The sequence below is a fragment of the Raphanus sativus genome, chromosome 6 (genome assembly GCF_000801105.2).
Source record: "Raphanus sativus cultivar WK10039 chromosome 6, ASM80110v3, whole genome shotgun sequence".
Taxonomy (NCBI): domain Eukaryota; kingdom Viridiplantae; phylum Streptophyta; class Magnoliopsida; order Brassicales; family Brassicaceae; genus Raphanus; species Raphanus sativus.
In genome coordinates this window covers 24,984,163-25,000,062 of record NC_079516.1, presented here as the reverse complement: position 1 = coordinate 25,000,062, position 15,900 = coordinate 24,984,163, and the positions used below count along the sequence as shown (strand labels likewise).

The 15,900-nt window shown below is 41.2% G+C and overlaps 5 protein-coding genes and 1 long non-coding RNA gene across 6 annotated transcripts; 4 read left to right on the top strand and 2 right to left on the bottom strand.

Moving 5' to 3' along the window:
- Window positions 1-724: 724 nt before the first annotated feature.
- On the bottom strand, window positions 725-2,100 carry LOC108811096 (uncharacterized). Its single transcript, XR_001943231.2, has 4 exons — window positions 1,691-2,100; window positions 1,421-1,575; window positions 1,202-1,269; window positions 725-885 (listed from the first exon to the last, which is right to left on the bottom strand). It is a non-coding gene; the product is annotated as an uncharacterized LOC108811096 (long non-coding RNA).
- A 155-nt stretch (window positions 2,101-2,255) lies between these two features.
- Window positions 2,256-6,119, top strand: LOC108813373 (nucleolar complex-associated protein 2). The gene is made up of 12 exons (XM_018585911.2): window positions 2,256-2,391; window positions 2,657-2,686; window positions 2,774-2,976; window positions 3,056-3,127; window positions 3,198-3,749; window positions 3,830-4,132; window positions 4,208-4,537; window positions 4,607-4,813; window positions 4,900-4,986; window positions 5,071-5,165; window positions 5,293-5,427; window positions 5,612-6,119. The coding sequence occupies exons 2-12, from the start codon at window positions 2,674-2,676 to the stop codon at window positions 5,937-5,939; spliced, it is 2,325 nt and encodes a 774-aa protein (XP_018441413.1). The 5' UTR covers window positions 2,256-2,391; window positions 2,657-2,673; the 3' UTR covers window positions 5,940-6,119.
- A 593-nt stretch (window positions 6,120-6,712) lies between these two features.
- Window positions 6,713-8,877, bottom strand: LOC108806794 (soluble inorganic pyrophosphatase 2). The gene is made up of 9 exons (XM_018578986.2): window positions 8,720-8,877; window positions 8,087-8,244; window positions 7,960-7,988; window positions 7,813-7,878; window positions 7,598-7,705; window positions 7,447-7,512; window positions 7,227-7,347; window positions 7,044-7,125; window positions 6,713-6,955 (listed from the first exon to the last, which is right to left on the bottom strand). The coding sequence occupies exons 2-9, from the start codon at window positions 8,229-8,231 to the stop codon at window positions 6,913-6,915; spliced, it is 660 nt and encodes a 219-aa protein (XP_018434488.1). The 5' UTR covers window positions 8,232-8,244; window positions 8,720-8,877; the 3' UTR covers window positions 6,713-6,912.
- A 908-nt stretch (window positions 8,878-9,785) lies between these two features.
- Window positions 9,786-10,712, top strand: LOC108808180 (uncharacterized). Its single transcript, XM_018580363.1, has one exon. The coding sequence runs from the start codon at window positions 9,786-9,788 to the stop codon at window positions 10,710-10,712; it is 927 nt and encodes a 308-aa protein (XP_018435865.1).
- Window positions 10,713-12,396: 1,684 nt separating this feature from the next.
- On the top strand, window positions 12,397-14,383 carry LOC130495669 (uncharacterized). Its single transcript, XM_056987111.1, has 3 exons — window positions 12,397-13,134; window positions 13,228-13,233; window positions 13,346-14,383. The coding sequence occupies exons 1-3, from the start codon at window positions 12,397-12,399 to the stop codon at window positions 14,381-14,383; spliced, it is 1,782 nt and encodes a 593-aa protein (XP_056843091.1).
- Window positions 14,384-14,498: 115 nt separating this feature from the next.
- On the top strand, window positions 14,499-14,978 carry LOC108808179 (uncharacterized). Its single transcript, XM_018580362.1, has one exon. The coding sequence runs from the start codon at window positions 14,499-14,501 to the stop codon at window positions 14,976-14,978; it is 480 nt and encodes a 159-aa protein (XP_018435864.1).
- The last annotated feature ends 922 nt before the right edge of the window (window positions 14,979-15,900 follow it).

The window sequence follows — 15,900 nt, the reverse complement described above, 5'->3', positions numbered from 1 at the left end:
TTAGTTGCTTCACAATCTAGCAATATGTCTTCAGTGTACCAGTAGATATATAACGATATATAGCTTGAACTCTATGTTGTACCTTACTTAGATGTTGTGTCATAGCCTCTTCTGTCTTTTACCTTATGTGACGCCTAAGGAAGAATAGGCGTTGCATGTGTTGTATTATGTTCTGGGTTAGGTATATTGCATATTCTAGGCAAATCCGAAAAATATGAAAATTTCCATTTTCGGTTTTAGATGTTTCCTAAATCTACTCTAAAAATCTCAGAAAATATTTTCTTGATATCCCACATTTTTCTCCTCCACGATCCCCTTCTCTTTGTTCTTTGTGTTTATCTCTTATTCACTGCCATATCTTCTCTTCTCTCTTATCTTTTCTCTCTTCTCTCTATCAACATGATTCTAATATATGTTAAATATGGTGAATAGATGTCTAGTTCCAGCGGCGAGTGGAGGTAGACAAAGACAGGTGTGGTCGAATGATTCCATTAGAAACTATTACTCTGTTTCGAATGATTCCATTATAAACTACTATTCTGTTTAGCTTGTACTATGTTAAAGTACCAGTTCGATAGCATTTTATTAGTTGTGCAATTGTATAACTTCTAATAGCAGAAAACAATTGTTATTATAGCATTATTAAAAAAATAAAAAAATATTTTTAAAATTTATATATCGAAATTGTTTACAAACTTCTTTTCAAAAAAAAAAAACCTATACACAAAATTCTATACCTAAAGTTCTATCTCCTTACGCCCGCACCACACCACGACCGACGTCGTAATAACGAGTTCTCTAACGTCGCCGTCTTCCAGTCACACACCCTCTAAACCTAATGTCCCAGAGGCTAACGACCACGCTTTTGCTACCTCCTCTTAGCAGCTGAAACAGAGTTACATAAGAATATGAAGATACAAAATATTTTTTATCAGCATCCTTGCCATTAAGTAGAAGCATCAACTACCATCCAGATCAACGAAACAAATGACAAAAGGTTAAATACCTCCAAGCCCGATCAACGAAACACATGAGATATAAATAAACCAAAACATAAAGAGGTTCAAGTGTGGTAGAATGCTCTATCAAGAACAAGCTTTGATATGTTGAAATCAAAGTTAAAATTATTAGCTCAAAAGAAATGTCAAAGTGAGAAAAAATAAGTTAAAGTCATTATGTATTGTAAGGATTAAGTATATACCTCATGCTCACGATCCTCAAACGTCTTCCGTAGTTAATCAAATACTTGTGCCTTCCACCAACAACAATCTTCAAAGGTAGCCAAAAGACAAAGAAAGAAGAAAAGCAAATCAAGCTGAGACCTTTTGCAGCATAGTCTCATAACAGTCTAATGAACCAAATAATTTTAAGCTTTTAAGTAGAGAGATAACTAAGTAGAAAGAAAAGAGAATTAACTTACACAAGAGAAGACCAAATGTCGAACCATTGCTTGCCCTTTGCTAGAATCCACCAATGAGAACCGCCTTCGACGCTGCTCCGCCTTGCCACCGGAGACGAGAGAGAGAACGAGGTGTGACGGAGATGAGGAGATGCAATGAAACCCTAACAAGAAATCTGGAATGGAAACAAGTAAATTTGAATCCTATTTATCAGTAGAAGAAGAAATAAATTCTCAGAAATCGACATGTGGATCAAGGCCTGTTTGAGACCAGTGACGATGGAGACGAACCGGCGGTGGAGACGAACTCAGATCAATGACGATGGAAACGATCTCAGACCGATGACGAGGGCACGAACTTAGACCGGTCTGTTCTTCCTCCTGCAATCTCTCATCTCTCTCTGCCTCATCTTTCTTCTTTCTGTCAAGGTTCTCTATTGAACCCTAAATCGTTATGGAAGACGACGACCCCATGTCTTTCTTTTTGTCTACTTTTCTTTTATTAACCTTTTAATATTTTAACATTTAAAATCAATTACAAAAATTATAGATTATAATTATAATTCAAACTAAACTAAGGGTAATATGATATTTAAAGGGAATCAAAATCTTATTTTCCTAAAACATCTTCTAAAAATCTTAGAGTGACAAACCTAAGATGAAGATGTCTCTTTTTTCTAATTTTCTCTTAAAAAAGACTTTTGAGAGAATTCATAGTTTGTTAAAAAAAAAAAAAAAAAGAGAGAGAACTCATAGCCGGTTAAATCCTAAATAATTTGGTAAACACGCGTACTTCAATTGTATTGGTTAAACCGATTTAGCTGAGTTAACGGGTCATGTTTAAAACCTTTCAGGTGACAAGGAAGGTCACAGAACTCCCAAAATAAAACCCTAAACCTCCTCACTTCTCAGACGGCAGCAGTCTTTCTCGGAGGAGGACGGACGACGACAATATCTTTGTTTCTTCCTTTACTTTACACTCTAAATCGCAGGTACGTGTCCTCTACTCTCTTGTTCTGTTCAGTAGTTCGTGAACTCTCGATTTTGTCTGTGCTCAGTTCGTGTTCGTGTTTGTGTTCGTGAGTGATTGATTCTCTTTGTTCCTAAGTTCTGAAAAGCTAGAAACCATTCTTATTGAAGTTAGATGAGAACTCCAACCGGTTTGAACCGGTTATAAAGTAGATTGTTTTGTGCCCAGCCTTGCTTACTGTATATGTTATCTCGATTTTCAAATTGATTTTTTTTTTCTTTTTGCAGGTTAAGTGTATTGAGAAATGGGTGCCAAAGGTGAATTCTTTTTTTTTTATTGGAGAAAATTTAAATTTTGTTATCTTTATTGGATTTGAGATTTGATAAACTGTTTATTGAACGTAGACGGTATAGCAATGGATCAGATAAGCGAGAAAAAGCGTGGAAAGAACAAGCTGAAATCTAAGAAGAAAGCAGAGGATGTAGTAGATGATGGTACAGCAATGAATGATATGAGCGAAAAGAAGCGTGGCAAGAAGAACAAGTTGAAATCCAAGAAACAAGAAGCTGAAGAGCATGAAGAACAGCTTAAAAGACTTAAAGAAACAGTAAGTTGTCTGATTTTGTGATTTGTAATAAATAGGGTGGAAGCTTTTGATTAACTTAAAATATGGTTTGTTTCTGCAGCAAGCTGAGTTTTTTGAGTATATGAAAGAGCATGATGAGGATCTTCTAAAGTTTGATGCTGCTGAGATTGAGGTGAGTACTAGTAGATTGATTCTGTTGTATCTTGATGTGAATTGTGCTCAAAGCTTTGACCTTTGGTTAGGATGATGCTGATGTTGAAGCTGATACTGACTTGGAAGACACTGAGAAGCAAGGTGATGATGAAACCTCCAAGCTGGAAGTTGCAAAGAAAGTTAACGAGCAGAAGACGATTACAGCAGCCATGGTGGACTCGTGGTGTAAGTTAATCCGTGAAGACGGGAAGCTAGGTGCGGTGCGTTCTCTCTTGAGAGCTTATAGAACTGCTTGTCACTACGGTGATGATACTGGAGACGACCCATCTGCAAAGTTCAGCGTTATGTCCAGCGCTGTGTTCAATAAGATTATGATATTCGTTCTGAGTGAGATGGATGGGATCCTTAGAAAGCTGTTGAGGCTTCCTGCAACTGGAGGAATGAAAGATACTATCATGGAGCTGACTAACACAAGGCCGTGGAAGAACTACAATCACTTGGTCAAATCTTATCTTGGGAACTCACTCCACGTTCTGAACCAGATGACTGACCAAGGGATGATATCGTTTACCCTCCGGCGGTTGAAACACTCTTCCGTCTTCCTCTCTGCTTTTCCGAGCCTCCTTAGGAAATACATTAAGGTGTGTTTTGACTTTTTGGGCAAAAACATCATTCTCTGAATGTTTACTTTCTTCGCTTACTTGCTCTTCTTTTTCTTTAGGTCGCACTTCATTTCTGGGGAACCGGCAGTAGCTCCATCTCTGTTGTTTCGCTGCTGTTTCTGAGAGATTTATGCATACGCCTTGGAAGTGATTGTGTGGATGACTGCATCAAGGGAATGTACAAAGCCTATGTGCTGAATTGCCAGTTTGTAAACGCTATTAAGTTGCAGCATATCTCCTTTCTTGGGAACTGCTTCATTGAGCTTATTGGCACGGATATCTCTGCTTCATACCAGCATGCATTTGTCTTCATAAGGCAACTTGCAATGATTCTACGTGAAGCCCTCAACACAAAAACAAAAGTACTTTCTCAATAATATTCTGAAAATTGAGTTCTTCTTGTTCAACTCTTTACTTACATTTGGTTGTTTTTGCAGGAAGCATTTAGGAAAGTGTATCAGTGGAAGTTCATCCATTGTCTTGAGCTTTGGACCGGTGCCGTTTGTAGCTACAGTTCTCAGTCTGAGCTCAGACCAGTTGCTTATCCACTGGCACAAATAATATCTGGTGTAGCAAGACTTGTTCCAACTGCTCGCTATATTCCTCTTAGACTAAGATGCGTTAGTATGCTAAACCGCATTGCTGCTTCAACTGGTACTTTTATACCCGTCTCAATGCTTCTTATGGACATGTTGGACATGAAAGAGCTCAATAGACCCCCCACTGGTGGTGTTGGCAAAGGTGTTGATTTACGCACGCTAATAAAGGTAAAAAGTACGAACTTGGCTTGACTCTTTGAACGATAAGTAACCAAAGGTGTTAAATGTCGTCTCTAGGTAAGTAAACCGGCAGTGAAGACAAGAGCGTTTCAGGAGGCATGCGTTTATTCTGTAGTGGAGGAGCTTGTGGAGCATTTGACTCAGTGGAGCTGTTCCGTTGCTTTCTTTGAGCTATCATCTATTCCGACCTTAAGGCTGCGTAGCTTCTACAAGTCCACTAAAGCTGAGAGGTTTAGGAAAGAAATGAAGCAACTCATTAGCCAGGTACCTTGAAGCAACTCATTAGCCACTTATACTTAAATCTATCTTGTAACTTGCTATATATTGATATGTTTTGATGACTCCTTCAGATTGAAGCGAACTCAGAGTTTGTCAACAGAAAGAGAGCGTCTGTTGGTTTTCAACCCAATGAGCCTGCTGCTGCATCATTCCTTGAGGTTTACTTACTCGTTTCTTTTGATTCACGTGGATTTATAAAGTAGCTTTGTTCTGATTGTTCTGTGGGGGTCTTGTCTGTTCAGAATGAAAAGAAGGCAGGGGAAAGCCCTCTGTCGCAGTATGCAGTGATTATTCGACAAAGAGCGAAGCAAAGAAACGAATCACTGGTGGAATCAGAGTGAGTTACATACATGATGACTCTACAATTAGACCACTTTGCATTTTTGTTTCTTGCTTCTAGCCTCAGCTATGTAGTGTTTATTTTTTGACACTGCTGGTAATAATGATCTGTCTGGTTTATCCAGCGTTATTGTGGGAGAGGACTCGGCGGTGTTTGGGAAAAACGCACCGAGCAGCGATGAGGAAGAAGATGAAGCAGATAGGAATGAAAAGGGTGCTGCAGCTTTCAGTTCTTCTTGGTTACCTGGAAGTGACTCCAAGTATGTCTAATCTTCTTAAAAATGCACACATCTCTTGGTTTCATGTATATATCTCCGGGTTGGTGTGGTAGATTATGGTATGAGTAGGGGTTGTTTGTTATGCAAAATGAATTCTACAGTAAGGTATTTTATGTGCTATTGTATAATGTCATTCTTTTACTAAAGAGATTTGTATAATTGGCAGAGAAAAAGAGGCAGAAGAAGAAGAAGAAGAGAAGACGAAAAAGAAGAAACGTAAGAGGAAGAGTCAAGCAGAGAAGAAGCAAGTTGAGGAAGGTGCAGGGGAAGATGATGTGGTGGAAGATTTTGTGTTCAGTTCTGATGAAGAGGATGATCTGTTTGATATTGGAGGAGACAAAGACGAGGATGATGAAGATGATGATGATGCAGCAGCAGATGAAATTGCAGAACCTGAGACAAAGAAGACCTCTAAGAAGACCAAGGGCACTTATAAGACTTGGCATAAGAACTACAAGAAGACAAAGAGTAAGAAGAAGGCTCGAGTGGCTTAGTCTTTTTGGTGTACTTCGATGCCTACAAAAATCACTTTTTCGAGTGTTTTGCCAAACATCATCCAACAAAAATTTTGGGAGCATGGAACCAATATTTGCAAATTTAGTTATTGAAATTTGAAACTACTATCTATGATTTTTTTTCTATCTTGTCTATTAAATGAAATTCAAGGACTGAAACATCCGTCGTCCTCTATTTTAATATGAGAACGATGCTTGTGGTAGACACAGAAGCATCTCCATCGCTTAGCATCTCCATATGGTATACAAACTCAAAAACATAATTGTCAAATTAAAGTTAAAGAAAAAAAACAAAACCAGTAGAACACAAACACATGTCATGGTAGTATATAGAGTGTATACTAAAAGTGCAGAGAAATCATAAACCTTCTCTCTTTTTAACGTTAGGATAGGCATGTCGGCTTGGTTTGGGCAACTTAAAATTTTGGTTAAGTATTTGGTTAACTTGTGTTATACAAAAATCTGCCAGAATTAACAAAAGTTTTTAAAATGATTTGGTTGAGAAAAATAATTAAAAAAAAACTAAAAAACCGAACTAACCAACTGCGAAAAAGAACGATAACCAAATTTTGTTTGTTAATCTGCTTAACTGAACCTAAGTAATAACCGAATATTGAATTGGATTCCAAAATTTTTTGGTTCAGTTAGGCCGGTTAGGCAGGGTTGGCAGGTTCTGTTTGGTCAAAATCACATGTCTAGTTAGGAAGTTACTTCTTAGGATGTATGCAAAACAACACTAAACAAAAGGGAAAGAGCTAATATGTATCTTCAAATATAGTGATTGAAATTGGAATTCTCAATCGTCATCATCAGAAACTTCCAGTTCGACAAAGTATTTCAATGTACATTGCAAAAATGCACCAAGTTTACCATGAATGCAGAGTATAAGAAGGCTTCAGTGATAGTGAAGTCAAAGCAACCCGGGAGTAACGGGCTCGACCGAGGTCTGTCATTAACGCTGCAAGCCAGCTTTGATGTAAGCTGCGTAAAGATCCCTGCGTTTTCAAAACCGTACATTGTAACTATGGTGATAACAGAGTTAAAAGTGTAAAAACTTGGGTGTTTTGGAGAAAACAAACTTACATGGAGTCCTTAATTGCGTCGATGGCAGCTTGAGCAGGGAGGAAACCTTCAACAGCGACTTTCTTGTTCTCGTTCTTCTTGTCTAAAATTTACGTGTTAAGTGACAAAGCATAAGCCAAGACAAAATCAATTCACAGTGAAAACTCAGATCAAATGCAATATGTGATGTTGTTTTGTGGATACAGTCTTCGAAGAAGCGGCGGATCTCAGCTAGACGGTGAGGAGGAAGCTCTTTGATGTCTTTGTAATGACGGAACTCTGGATCATCAGCGCAAACTGCAATGATCTTGTCGTCTTTTTCACCCTGAGAGTTCCATTTCAAGGTGTGTCATGGTTTCTTACTAATGTAATAACATCACAGAGAAGGAGAAGAAGATATCATTTTCGGAATAAGAGATGTTACCTGATCAATCATTGGCATTAAACCAATAGCGCGGGCACGAAGGAACGACCCAGTCAGCACAGGCTCCTGCGCAATTGTTATCAATCACCTCAGGTTAAGTTATTTCACAATCTGTTCATGTCAAGTTTGCATGGGAGGTAAGAGAAAGCACCTGCATGAGTACAAGGACATCAATAGGGTCACTGTCTTCACAAATGGTTCGGGGAATGAAGCCGTAGTTGTGTGGGTACACAATGGATGAGTAGAGAACACGATCAACCTAAAGAAGGAAAGAAACATTCAGTAATCAGATTTTTTGTCCCTCCTCTCAAATCTTCTAATGAATGCATAGACTTTCCGCACTTAATCAAGGTAAATACAATGTACCTTGATAAGGCCACTGTTCTTGTCTAGCTCGTACTTCACCTTGCCACCTTTGCTAATTTCAACAACCTGATAAACAAATCAAATCTCGTTTAAACTCTCCAAACGTTACTAATCTTCCACAGTCCAAAGGGAGATTATAAAGCTTACACAGTTGAAAACAGCAGGAGCTTCCGGGCCTACAAGATTCAACAAACACTCTCATTAGCAAAACTCTAATTGCAGCAAAGACAAAAAAAGAATACATGCCACTTCATCAATAACAAGGTTAGCGTACCAATCTCCAAGTCATGCCAAGGATGAGCAGCCGCTGATCTGTTTGTGAAGGCTGCGAAATTCCTCTCGTTAAGAGTAACATTAGGGTTCCTCAGAGGGGAAGCAGCAACGCTCTTGGGGCTTACTTCATCCTTGTTTTCAGCCATATCGAAATGCTCACTGTAAACTCAAAGTAAACCGTAAAACTCAAAATCATTCTTTTCATATTCCAGAAGAGAGATGAATCAATCATCCATCCATACCAATCTACGATAATCATCGTTCTAATCAAACACTATAGCGTCAAGGGAACAATCTTTACACACGAAAGCATAAGAGATAACGCAGAAGCGCAGATCCGTCCTCAATACGAATCAACAACACACTCTAAATCACTTCCTCCTACTCTAATCCAACACTATATCATCAGAGATAAGGCAGATACATCCTCGATTTCATCCAATTACGAATCAACACGATCGAAATCACCTCCTACTCTAAGAGCATAGAGGCGACGAACAATCCTAGTTCTCGACGCTCAAAACGAAGAGAAAAAAACTCAATAATCAGCGAAACTACTCAGATTCAACACGCAGGGACGACGATAATCAAGCACCATTAACAGAAGAAGATGAAGTAGAAGAGATGATCTTACAGATTCAGTTTCAAGATTCAATCGGCAAACGGAAGGAGAGATTCCGTTACGTATTTTGTTTTCTTCTCTCTCTCTTATGCAGAAGAGAAAGTTACAGTACAGTTTTGATGTGAGTGTGGCGCTTCTCTTTATGAGACGTTGGAGGAAAGAGACGGTGACGTCACCTATTCCTTGGTTGTTGTTCATCGTCAATCTTACGATGAATCTTGTACGTTGAGTTTAAAAGGAGGAGGGATCGAACGGACGTGGTTTTATTATTAACCTTTTTGTGATTTTAAATTTGTTTCTTTATAATAGGCCTTTGTAGTGTCTACCCTTTTTATTCGAGTTGAAGAAAAAGAAGGAAGAAAAAAGGACGACATCGATGTTACCAAAAAAGCATGTGCGTGACTAATCAATACACGACGCGTGTCCATAGATTTAGGCGCTCCCCTTCCTTCTGGTTCATTATTTGTTGCTACAGTTCCTTATTTATTAAGTTAAGAAAATTATGATTACCCGATACTTAAGGAAACGTATTACTTTTGAATTTGTTTAAAGCAATTGACGAGAGTTTATTTGCATAAACTTTTTTAAGACGTGAAGTTATAAGTTTGACTCATAATGTTCAGGTTGACAAAAAAAGACTCATAATGTTCATTTATTAGCTTCCTAGAACTAGAAGTGAGCAGAAGAAGAAGTGCGAGACACTTCAATAAAGGAATGAACTTCAAAGATGCTAAGCAGCAACATTAAGTAAGAGACACACACATCTTATGAAGATGGAAGAGACGATTTTTTATAACGCAGTGAGATGGCGATAAGGGCGGCGACTAGGGTTTTGCAAAGGCGTCACCGTTCATCCGAGATCTAGAAGCTTACTCCGCAGGTCCGCCCCAATCAGTACCCTCGTCTTTTTATGCTGCTCCCAGTCTACCTGCTACAACTCGTGACGCAAGAGTATCAGTAGAAACCATTTCCCCGTCTCAGATCTCCTCAGATCTGGGACTCATTAAGTCTTAGTGACTTCTCAAGATCCTGATAGGAAGGCGCAGAAGCGAAAGGTGTCAGCTTTCTTCGCTTCAAGATGCTGCGTACACGGAAGAGGAAAGAGCCGTCGTTGATGGACGAGCTCAAAGAGCTGGACCTTCTTGGAGAAGGTGAGATGGTAGACATACCGGATCTGGAGTTTGAAGACCTCATCGAGGAGAACACGCTGAGTGTGATTGTGCGATGTCTCAACCCGTACGTTCACAAAGTAGGTGGTCTTGTTAAAGCTCTCCCACCCATATGGGGCCTGGAGGATAGAGTTAGAGGAAGAGGTGTAGGAGCTGACCGAGTCCAGTTCATATTCGAAGCAGAAAGAGATCTCCAACACGTCCTAACCAAAGGCCCTTGGTTCGTTAATGGTTGGATAGTTTCCGTAGACAGATGGACACCACAACCAGCTCCGGAGTTCCTGAAAAGGATTCCCTTTTGGATCCGCATCAAAGGACTCCCAATCCATCTGCTGAAGAGAGAGTTTGTGGAGACTTTGATGGGGCCGCTGGGTAAAGTGGAGGATGTGGAGCTTCACGCTAAGAACTCGAACTCCATAGAGTATGTGAGAGCCCTGGTCTGGATAAACACAGAGGAGCCACTCCAGTTTAGAAGAGTAGCAAGATTCAAATCGGGAGCGACACTGCCCACTGAACTGGAGTATGAGAAACTACTCAAAGTGTGCTTCACCTGTAAGATACTTACCCACGACCAAACAAGATGCCCACAACAGATCTCCATAGAGAAGGAAGGTGGAGAAGGAAGACAGTCCCATAGTCAAGGAGAGCAGTCACGGGACCCAAAAGGAGCGGACATGGCTCCTCAGAAGGAAGTCTCCAAAGGAAGAAAACAAAAAGGGGTGGAGATAAGAGAGACTCAGACAGTTCTGGGAGCCAGAGGAGGAAGAGAGGCGACTAGAACTTCATCGAGAGGAGCAAGAGGAAAGGAAAGAGTATTGTGGAAACACCACAATTGATGTGGAAAAAGAAATCGTCTCGAGGTGGAGGTGGCCACTCCCGAAGTACTCAAGAATCGACAACAAACACTCAGAGATCAGGAGAATTAAGTGACTCGATAGAAGCTGCTGGTCTATCTGGTAATGATGAACGCCCTAATCAAACTCAAGGTTCGGCCTCAATTTTCAAAAGGTTGAGTGGTATGGAGGATCCTAGCGGTATTGAAGTAACCTTGGAGGACCTCAGGACCAAACTAAGTGGCTCAGTCTCTGGAGGAAGAAAGGAGGCGAAATCAAGCAAAGGAAGTAGAAGCCCCCCATCAGTTTTTGAGAGACTAAGGAGTTTACCAATCAATTCCCCAATGGACACTAAAACTCCTGGAGGTTATTTCCTCTCGAAGAGACGACGTCTGAGTGGCAGTGATGATAGACTCCCAAAAAAGCAAAAGAAGGGATCGTCTGAGAAAAGTGGAGCCGGTCAATCAGTATTCCACAGGCTCGGGGAGTCTGGTAGAGGCTCAGGAAGCAAGAACATAGAGATAGTTTCACAGTCGTCTCAAGGTTTGGTGGCAACACCACCTCATTCTGCTCTAGTAGCAGTCCCAGTCCCAGACCATTTTGTCCGTAGGATAGTATTGGCAAAGGGAAACAACGTGAAAGAAGGGTTGATGGGTAATTTCAACCCTTCGAGGTCCATATGAGGATATTGAGTTGGAACTGTCAGGGGTTGGGGAATACCCCTACAGTTCGACATCTACAGGAAATACATGGTCAGTATTTTCCTGAGATAATATTCTTTAGTGAGACCAAAAGTAGGAGAAGATATCTAGAGCATATTGTGGAGAAGCTGGGCTTCCATGGTCTGGCTACAGTAGATGCGAGTGGTAAAAGTGGGGGATTAGCAGTTTTGTGGAAGGACTCGTGCACCATGGAGATTTTGCAGGCTAATAAAAGAGTAATAGATGCAAAGGCGAAGTGGCAGGATCAAAAATTCTTTCTCACATGTGTCTATGGTGATCCAGTGAAGAGCAGAAGAAGTGAGGTGTGGGAACGTATTGCTCGAATAGGAGCAGAGAGGAAAGGACCCTGGATGCTTCTATGAGATTTTAATGAACTCATCGATCAATCAGAGAAGCTAGGAGGTGCAGAGAGGACAGAAAAAGATGGCATGGAGTTCCGGCAGATGCTCTTAAATTGGGGACTCTGGGACATAAAGCATCAAGGAAATTTCCTCTCATGGGCAGGAAGGAGAAACAACATGCTAGTACAGTGTAGATTGGACAGAGCAGTGGCAAACCAAGAATGGCTGGAAGATTATCCACATGCCATAACTTATTACCTTAGGAGGGTACGTTCAGACCACAGCCCGATCCTAACCTCCTTTGATGGAACACAAAGACATCATCGAACCAACTTTAAGTACGACCACAGATGGGTGAAAAGGGAGGGCTTTGTGGATGCAGTGAACAGAAGCTGGAAAAGCACGGGAGGTGGCCAATCAAGCCTTCTTGGAAAGATAACTGCTTGTAGAAAATCAATCTCGGTTTGGAAGCGATAAGCTAAGCCGAGCTCTGCGTTGAGAATCCAGGAACTACACTACAAAATTGATGAAGCTTCCCGGCAGGAACAACTCCAAAAAGAGGAATTGGAAAACCTTAAAAAGGAGCTGGATAAGGAATACTATAATGAGAAGCTTTTTTGGATGATGAAGAGCAGGGTGACATGGCTAAGATCTGGTGACAGAAATACTAAGTTCTTCCACGCGGTGACAAAGAATAGAAGAGCACATAACCGGATTAAAAGCCTGCTAGATGAAGATGGGAAGGAAAAGTTCTCAGATGCAGAGTTGGGAAAAGTAGCTGAACAATACTTTAAGCTTCTCTTCTCAACAGAAGATGTAGGAGTTGAACTAGAGGAGTGGAATCAAATCTCCCCAGTCATAACCGTAAAGCAAAACGATGCATTGTTGGAACCTGTCACAAGAGAGGTAGTCAGGAAGGCAGTGTTCGAGATTAACCCCCATAAGTGCCCAGGGCCTGATGGGATGAACAGCCACTTCTTCCAACAATTCTGGGATACATGTGCGGACGATGTGACAAGTTTGGTGCAGCGATTTTTTCAGAATGGGGTTATGGAGGAAGGAATAAACTGCACCAACATATGTTTGATCCCGAAGGTACTCAATGCAAAGAAGATGTGCGAGTACAGGCCGATCAGCCTATGTAATGTGTCTTATAAGATCATATCCAAAGTGATGGCGAGGAGAATGAAAAATATCCTACCATCAGTGATCTCAGAGACTCAAGCCGCTTTCATGGAAGGGAGGCTCATATCTGATAACATATTAATAGCCCACGAGCTCCTACATGCGCTAAGCTCAGATAACAAATGTGACCATGAGCACATAGCTATCAAGACTGACATCTCTAAGGCGTATGATAGAGTATAATGGTCTTTCTTGAACAAGTCTCTACGAGTTGTGGGTCTCAATGATCATTGGCGAGGCCTCATTATGAGCTGTGTCTCATCTGTTCAGTACCAGGTTTTGATTAATGGATCACCACATGGGAACATGAATACCTACAAGGGGTCTTCGTCAAGGGGACCCGATTTCTCCCTACCTCTTTGTGTTGTGTACAGAAATGTTGGTGCAGATGCTAAAGAGAGCTGAGGAGGCGGGGAAAATATCAGGACTCCGAGTAGCGAGAAGGGCTCCAACGATATCGCACCTCCTGTTTGTCGACGATAGCATGCTATACTGTAAGAGCTCAGAAGAAGAACTTGAGGCAGTGAATCAAATTCTGAAACGCTACAGTCTTGCATCGGGACAGAGAATAAACTTCCAGAAGTCCAGTATCTACTTCGGAAAACACATCACAAAGCGCAGAAGGGAAGAAATCAAAGCGAAGTTGGGGATTGAGAATACTGGAGGCAAAGGGTTCTATCTGGGAGTCCCGGAGTCGTTTGGGGGCCCGAATGTATCACTTCTCAGTTACTTGAATGAGAATATGGAGCAAAGAGTGCAAGGATGGCAAACAAAGTTTCTCTCGCTAGCTGGGAAGGATGTGCTATTAAAGGCAGTGGCAATGGCCCTCCCAACATATACAATGGCTTGTTTTCTGATCCCAAAGACTATTTGCAAACAAATTGTGTCCATAATGGTAGATTTCTGGTGGAGAAGTAATAAAGAGTCAAGGGGAATGCACTGGAAAAGCTGGGACAAGCTATGCACATCAAAGAATTGTGGCGGGTTAGGCTTTAGGGACCTTGAGGCCTACAACCTGGCTCTCTTAGGGAAGCAACTGTGGAGGATAATTACAAACAAAAGCTCTCTGCTGGCTCGAGTGTACAAGAGCAGATATTTTAAAAAGTCAGAAGTTCTGAATGCTCCCCTAGGATATCGCCCTTCTTATGCTTGGAGGAGCTTGCACGTGGCTCAGAAATTGATCCAACAAGGAGCCCGCATGGTGATAGGTAATGGAAAAAGTACCAAGATCTGGCAGGACTACTGGATAGGTAAACAGCCAGCCACAAAGGTCCAGTCTATGGTCTTAGGGGAGAACCTAGGACGCGAGGCTATCTCAGAGGACTTGCGAGTCTCAGAACTGATAGACCAGAGTGGGAGGGCATGGAACGAGGATCGACTGGGAGAGTCTTCACAGAAGAGGTCAAGCAACAAATTAGACGCATAAAACCAGCTGGGAAGAGAAGTGTGGACTTTTATGTCTGGGACTACACAAAAACCGGTCACTAGTCAAATCGGGCTACTGGGTCCAAGTTAATGTGGTGGATAAAGGAGATGAACAGATGGTTTCATCACAGCCTAGCTTAGACGCTCTCTACCAACAAGCCTGGAGCGCAAACACAAGTCCCAAGGTCAAACATTTTCTCTGGAGGTGCATCAGTAACACTCTACCAGTAGCGGGCAACATGGTTAAAAGATACATTGCTAAGGATAGCAGCTGTAGTCGATGTGGGGGCAGTGAAGAATATATAAACCATGTCCTATTCCAATGTCCATATGCAAGACGAATCTGGGCTGATTCACCTTTTCATCCTCCTCCTTTTGGCATCTGGTCAGCCTCTCTACACACCAATCTCCAATGGGTCTTGAACCTAACAAAAGAGTTCCCGGAGGAGATAGTGGATGCTGACTTAGTGCCATGGCTGTTGTGGAGGATATGGAAGAACATGAACGAGTTTATCTTCATAGGAAAGGACTATGATATCCTTGCAACAATTGATAAGGCTAAGGAGGATGCAACAAAATGGAAAAATCGAGAATAGGTGAAAGTTATGGAGCTAGGCCACACCAGCGGAACCTAAACAGCCATGGAAAGCGCCACCACCTACACGACTCAAATGTAATGTGGATGGAGCGTGGAAAAAGGAAACAAGTGAGGGAGGTGTGGGTTGGGTGATGAGAGATCACAATGGTAGGTTGGTGTGGGCTGGAGCAAGGAAACTGGCAAGACTGAACTCAGCACTAGAGGCGAAAGCGGAGGCATTAAGGTGGGCCATAACTACTATCTCGGGATTTAGGTACCAAGATGTTACTTTTGAGACTGATTCTCTGATCCTAAAACGACTAATCTGTGGCGAAGAGAAAGTATGACCTACGATGAAACCAGTGCTGCAGGAAATATCTTTCTTGCTTGATGAAAATAGAGGCTTTCAGGTGGAGTATCATCCGAGGAGTGGTAATAAAACAGCAGATAGGATAGCAAGGGAGACTTTTACGTTCGCGTCCTTTGTCCCTAAGTTGTATTCTCTTCTGCCATTGTGGTTAAAATCGTTTTTAGAAGCTGATATAACCAGTGTAAGACATTGATTTGGTTAATGGAAAATTAGTTATTGAGAAAGAAAAAAAACTAGAAGTGAGCAAAGTAGCAAGTATTTCAAAGGTCTTAAACAAATATACATTGCCGGCTCTTGGGAACTTGTTTTTAATATACCTTGTAAACTCTTTTTAATACCAAGATGTATATATTTTTCACATCAATATATTAGCTCTGTCTAAAGACAAAAAACAAACATTTTGTTTTTGGGTTCACTCGAATCCAACGAGCTCTACCTTTGACATCCCAATATAGAAATTCCATTTTAGCTTATCGAAATGGTAACCTACGGAAAGAAGCACTGTAAACAGGTGAAAGTAGGTGGGGCTTCTGCAATAGCCTGCTTAATTTATTTCCCGTTGGTGTAAGTA

Bases quoted from the DNA above. Each gene is read 5' to 3' on its own strand.
- LOC108813373 (XM_018585911.2), top strand. The intron at 4,133-4,207 runs GTACTTTCTCAA...TTGTTTTTGCAG, and splicing joins CCCTCAACACAAAAACAAAA to GAAGCATTTAGGAAAGTGTA. The intron at 4,538-4,606 runs GTAAAAAGTACG...TGTCGTCTCTAG, and splicing joins ATTTACGCACGCTAATAAAG to GTAAGTAAACCGGCAGTGAA.
- LOC108806794 (XM_018578986.2), bottom strand. From the start codon at position 8,231: ATGGCTGAAAACAAGGATGAAGTAAGCCCCAAGAGCGTTGCTGCTTCC. The intron at 7,706-7,812 runs GTACATTGTATT...TTCCTTCTTTAG, and splicing joins AGAACAGTGGCCTTATCAAG to GTTGATCGTGTTCTCTACTC. The intron at 6,956-7,043 runs GTAAGTTTGTTT...TTGAAAACGCAG, and splicing joins GACGCAATTAAGGACTCCAT to GGATCTTTACGCAGCTTACA.
- LOC108808180 (XM_018580363.1), top strand. From the start codon at position 9,786: ATGCTGCGTACACGGAAGAGGAAAGAGCCGTCGTTGATGGACGAGCTC.
- LOC130495669 (XM_056987111.1), top strand. From the start codon at position 12,397: ATGAAGAGCAGGGTGACATGGCTAAGATCTGGTGACAGAAATACTAAG.
- LOC108808179 (XM_018580362.1), top strand. From the start codon at position 14,499: ATGGTTTCATCACAGCCTAGCTTAGACGCTCTCTACCAACAAGCCTGG.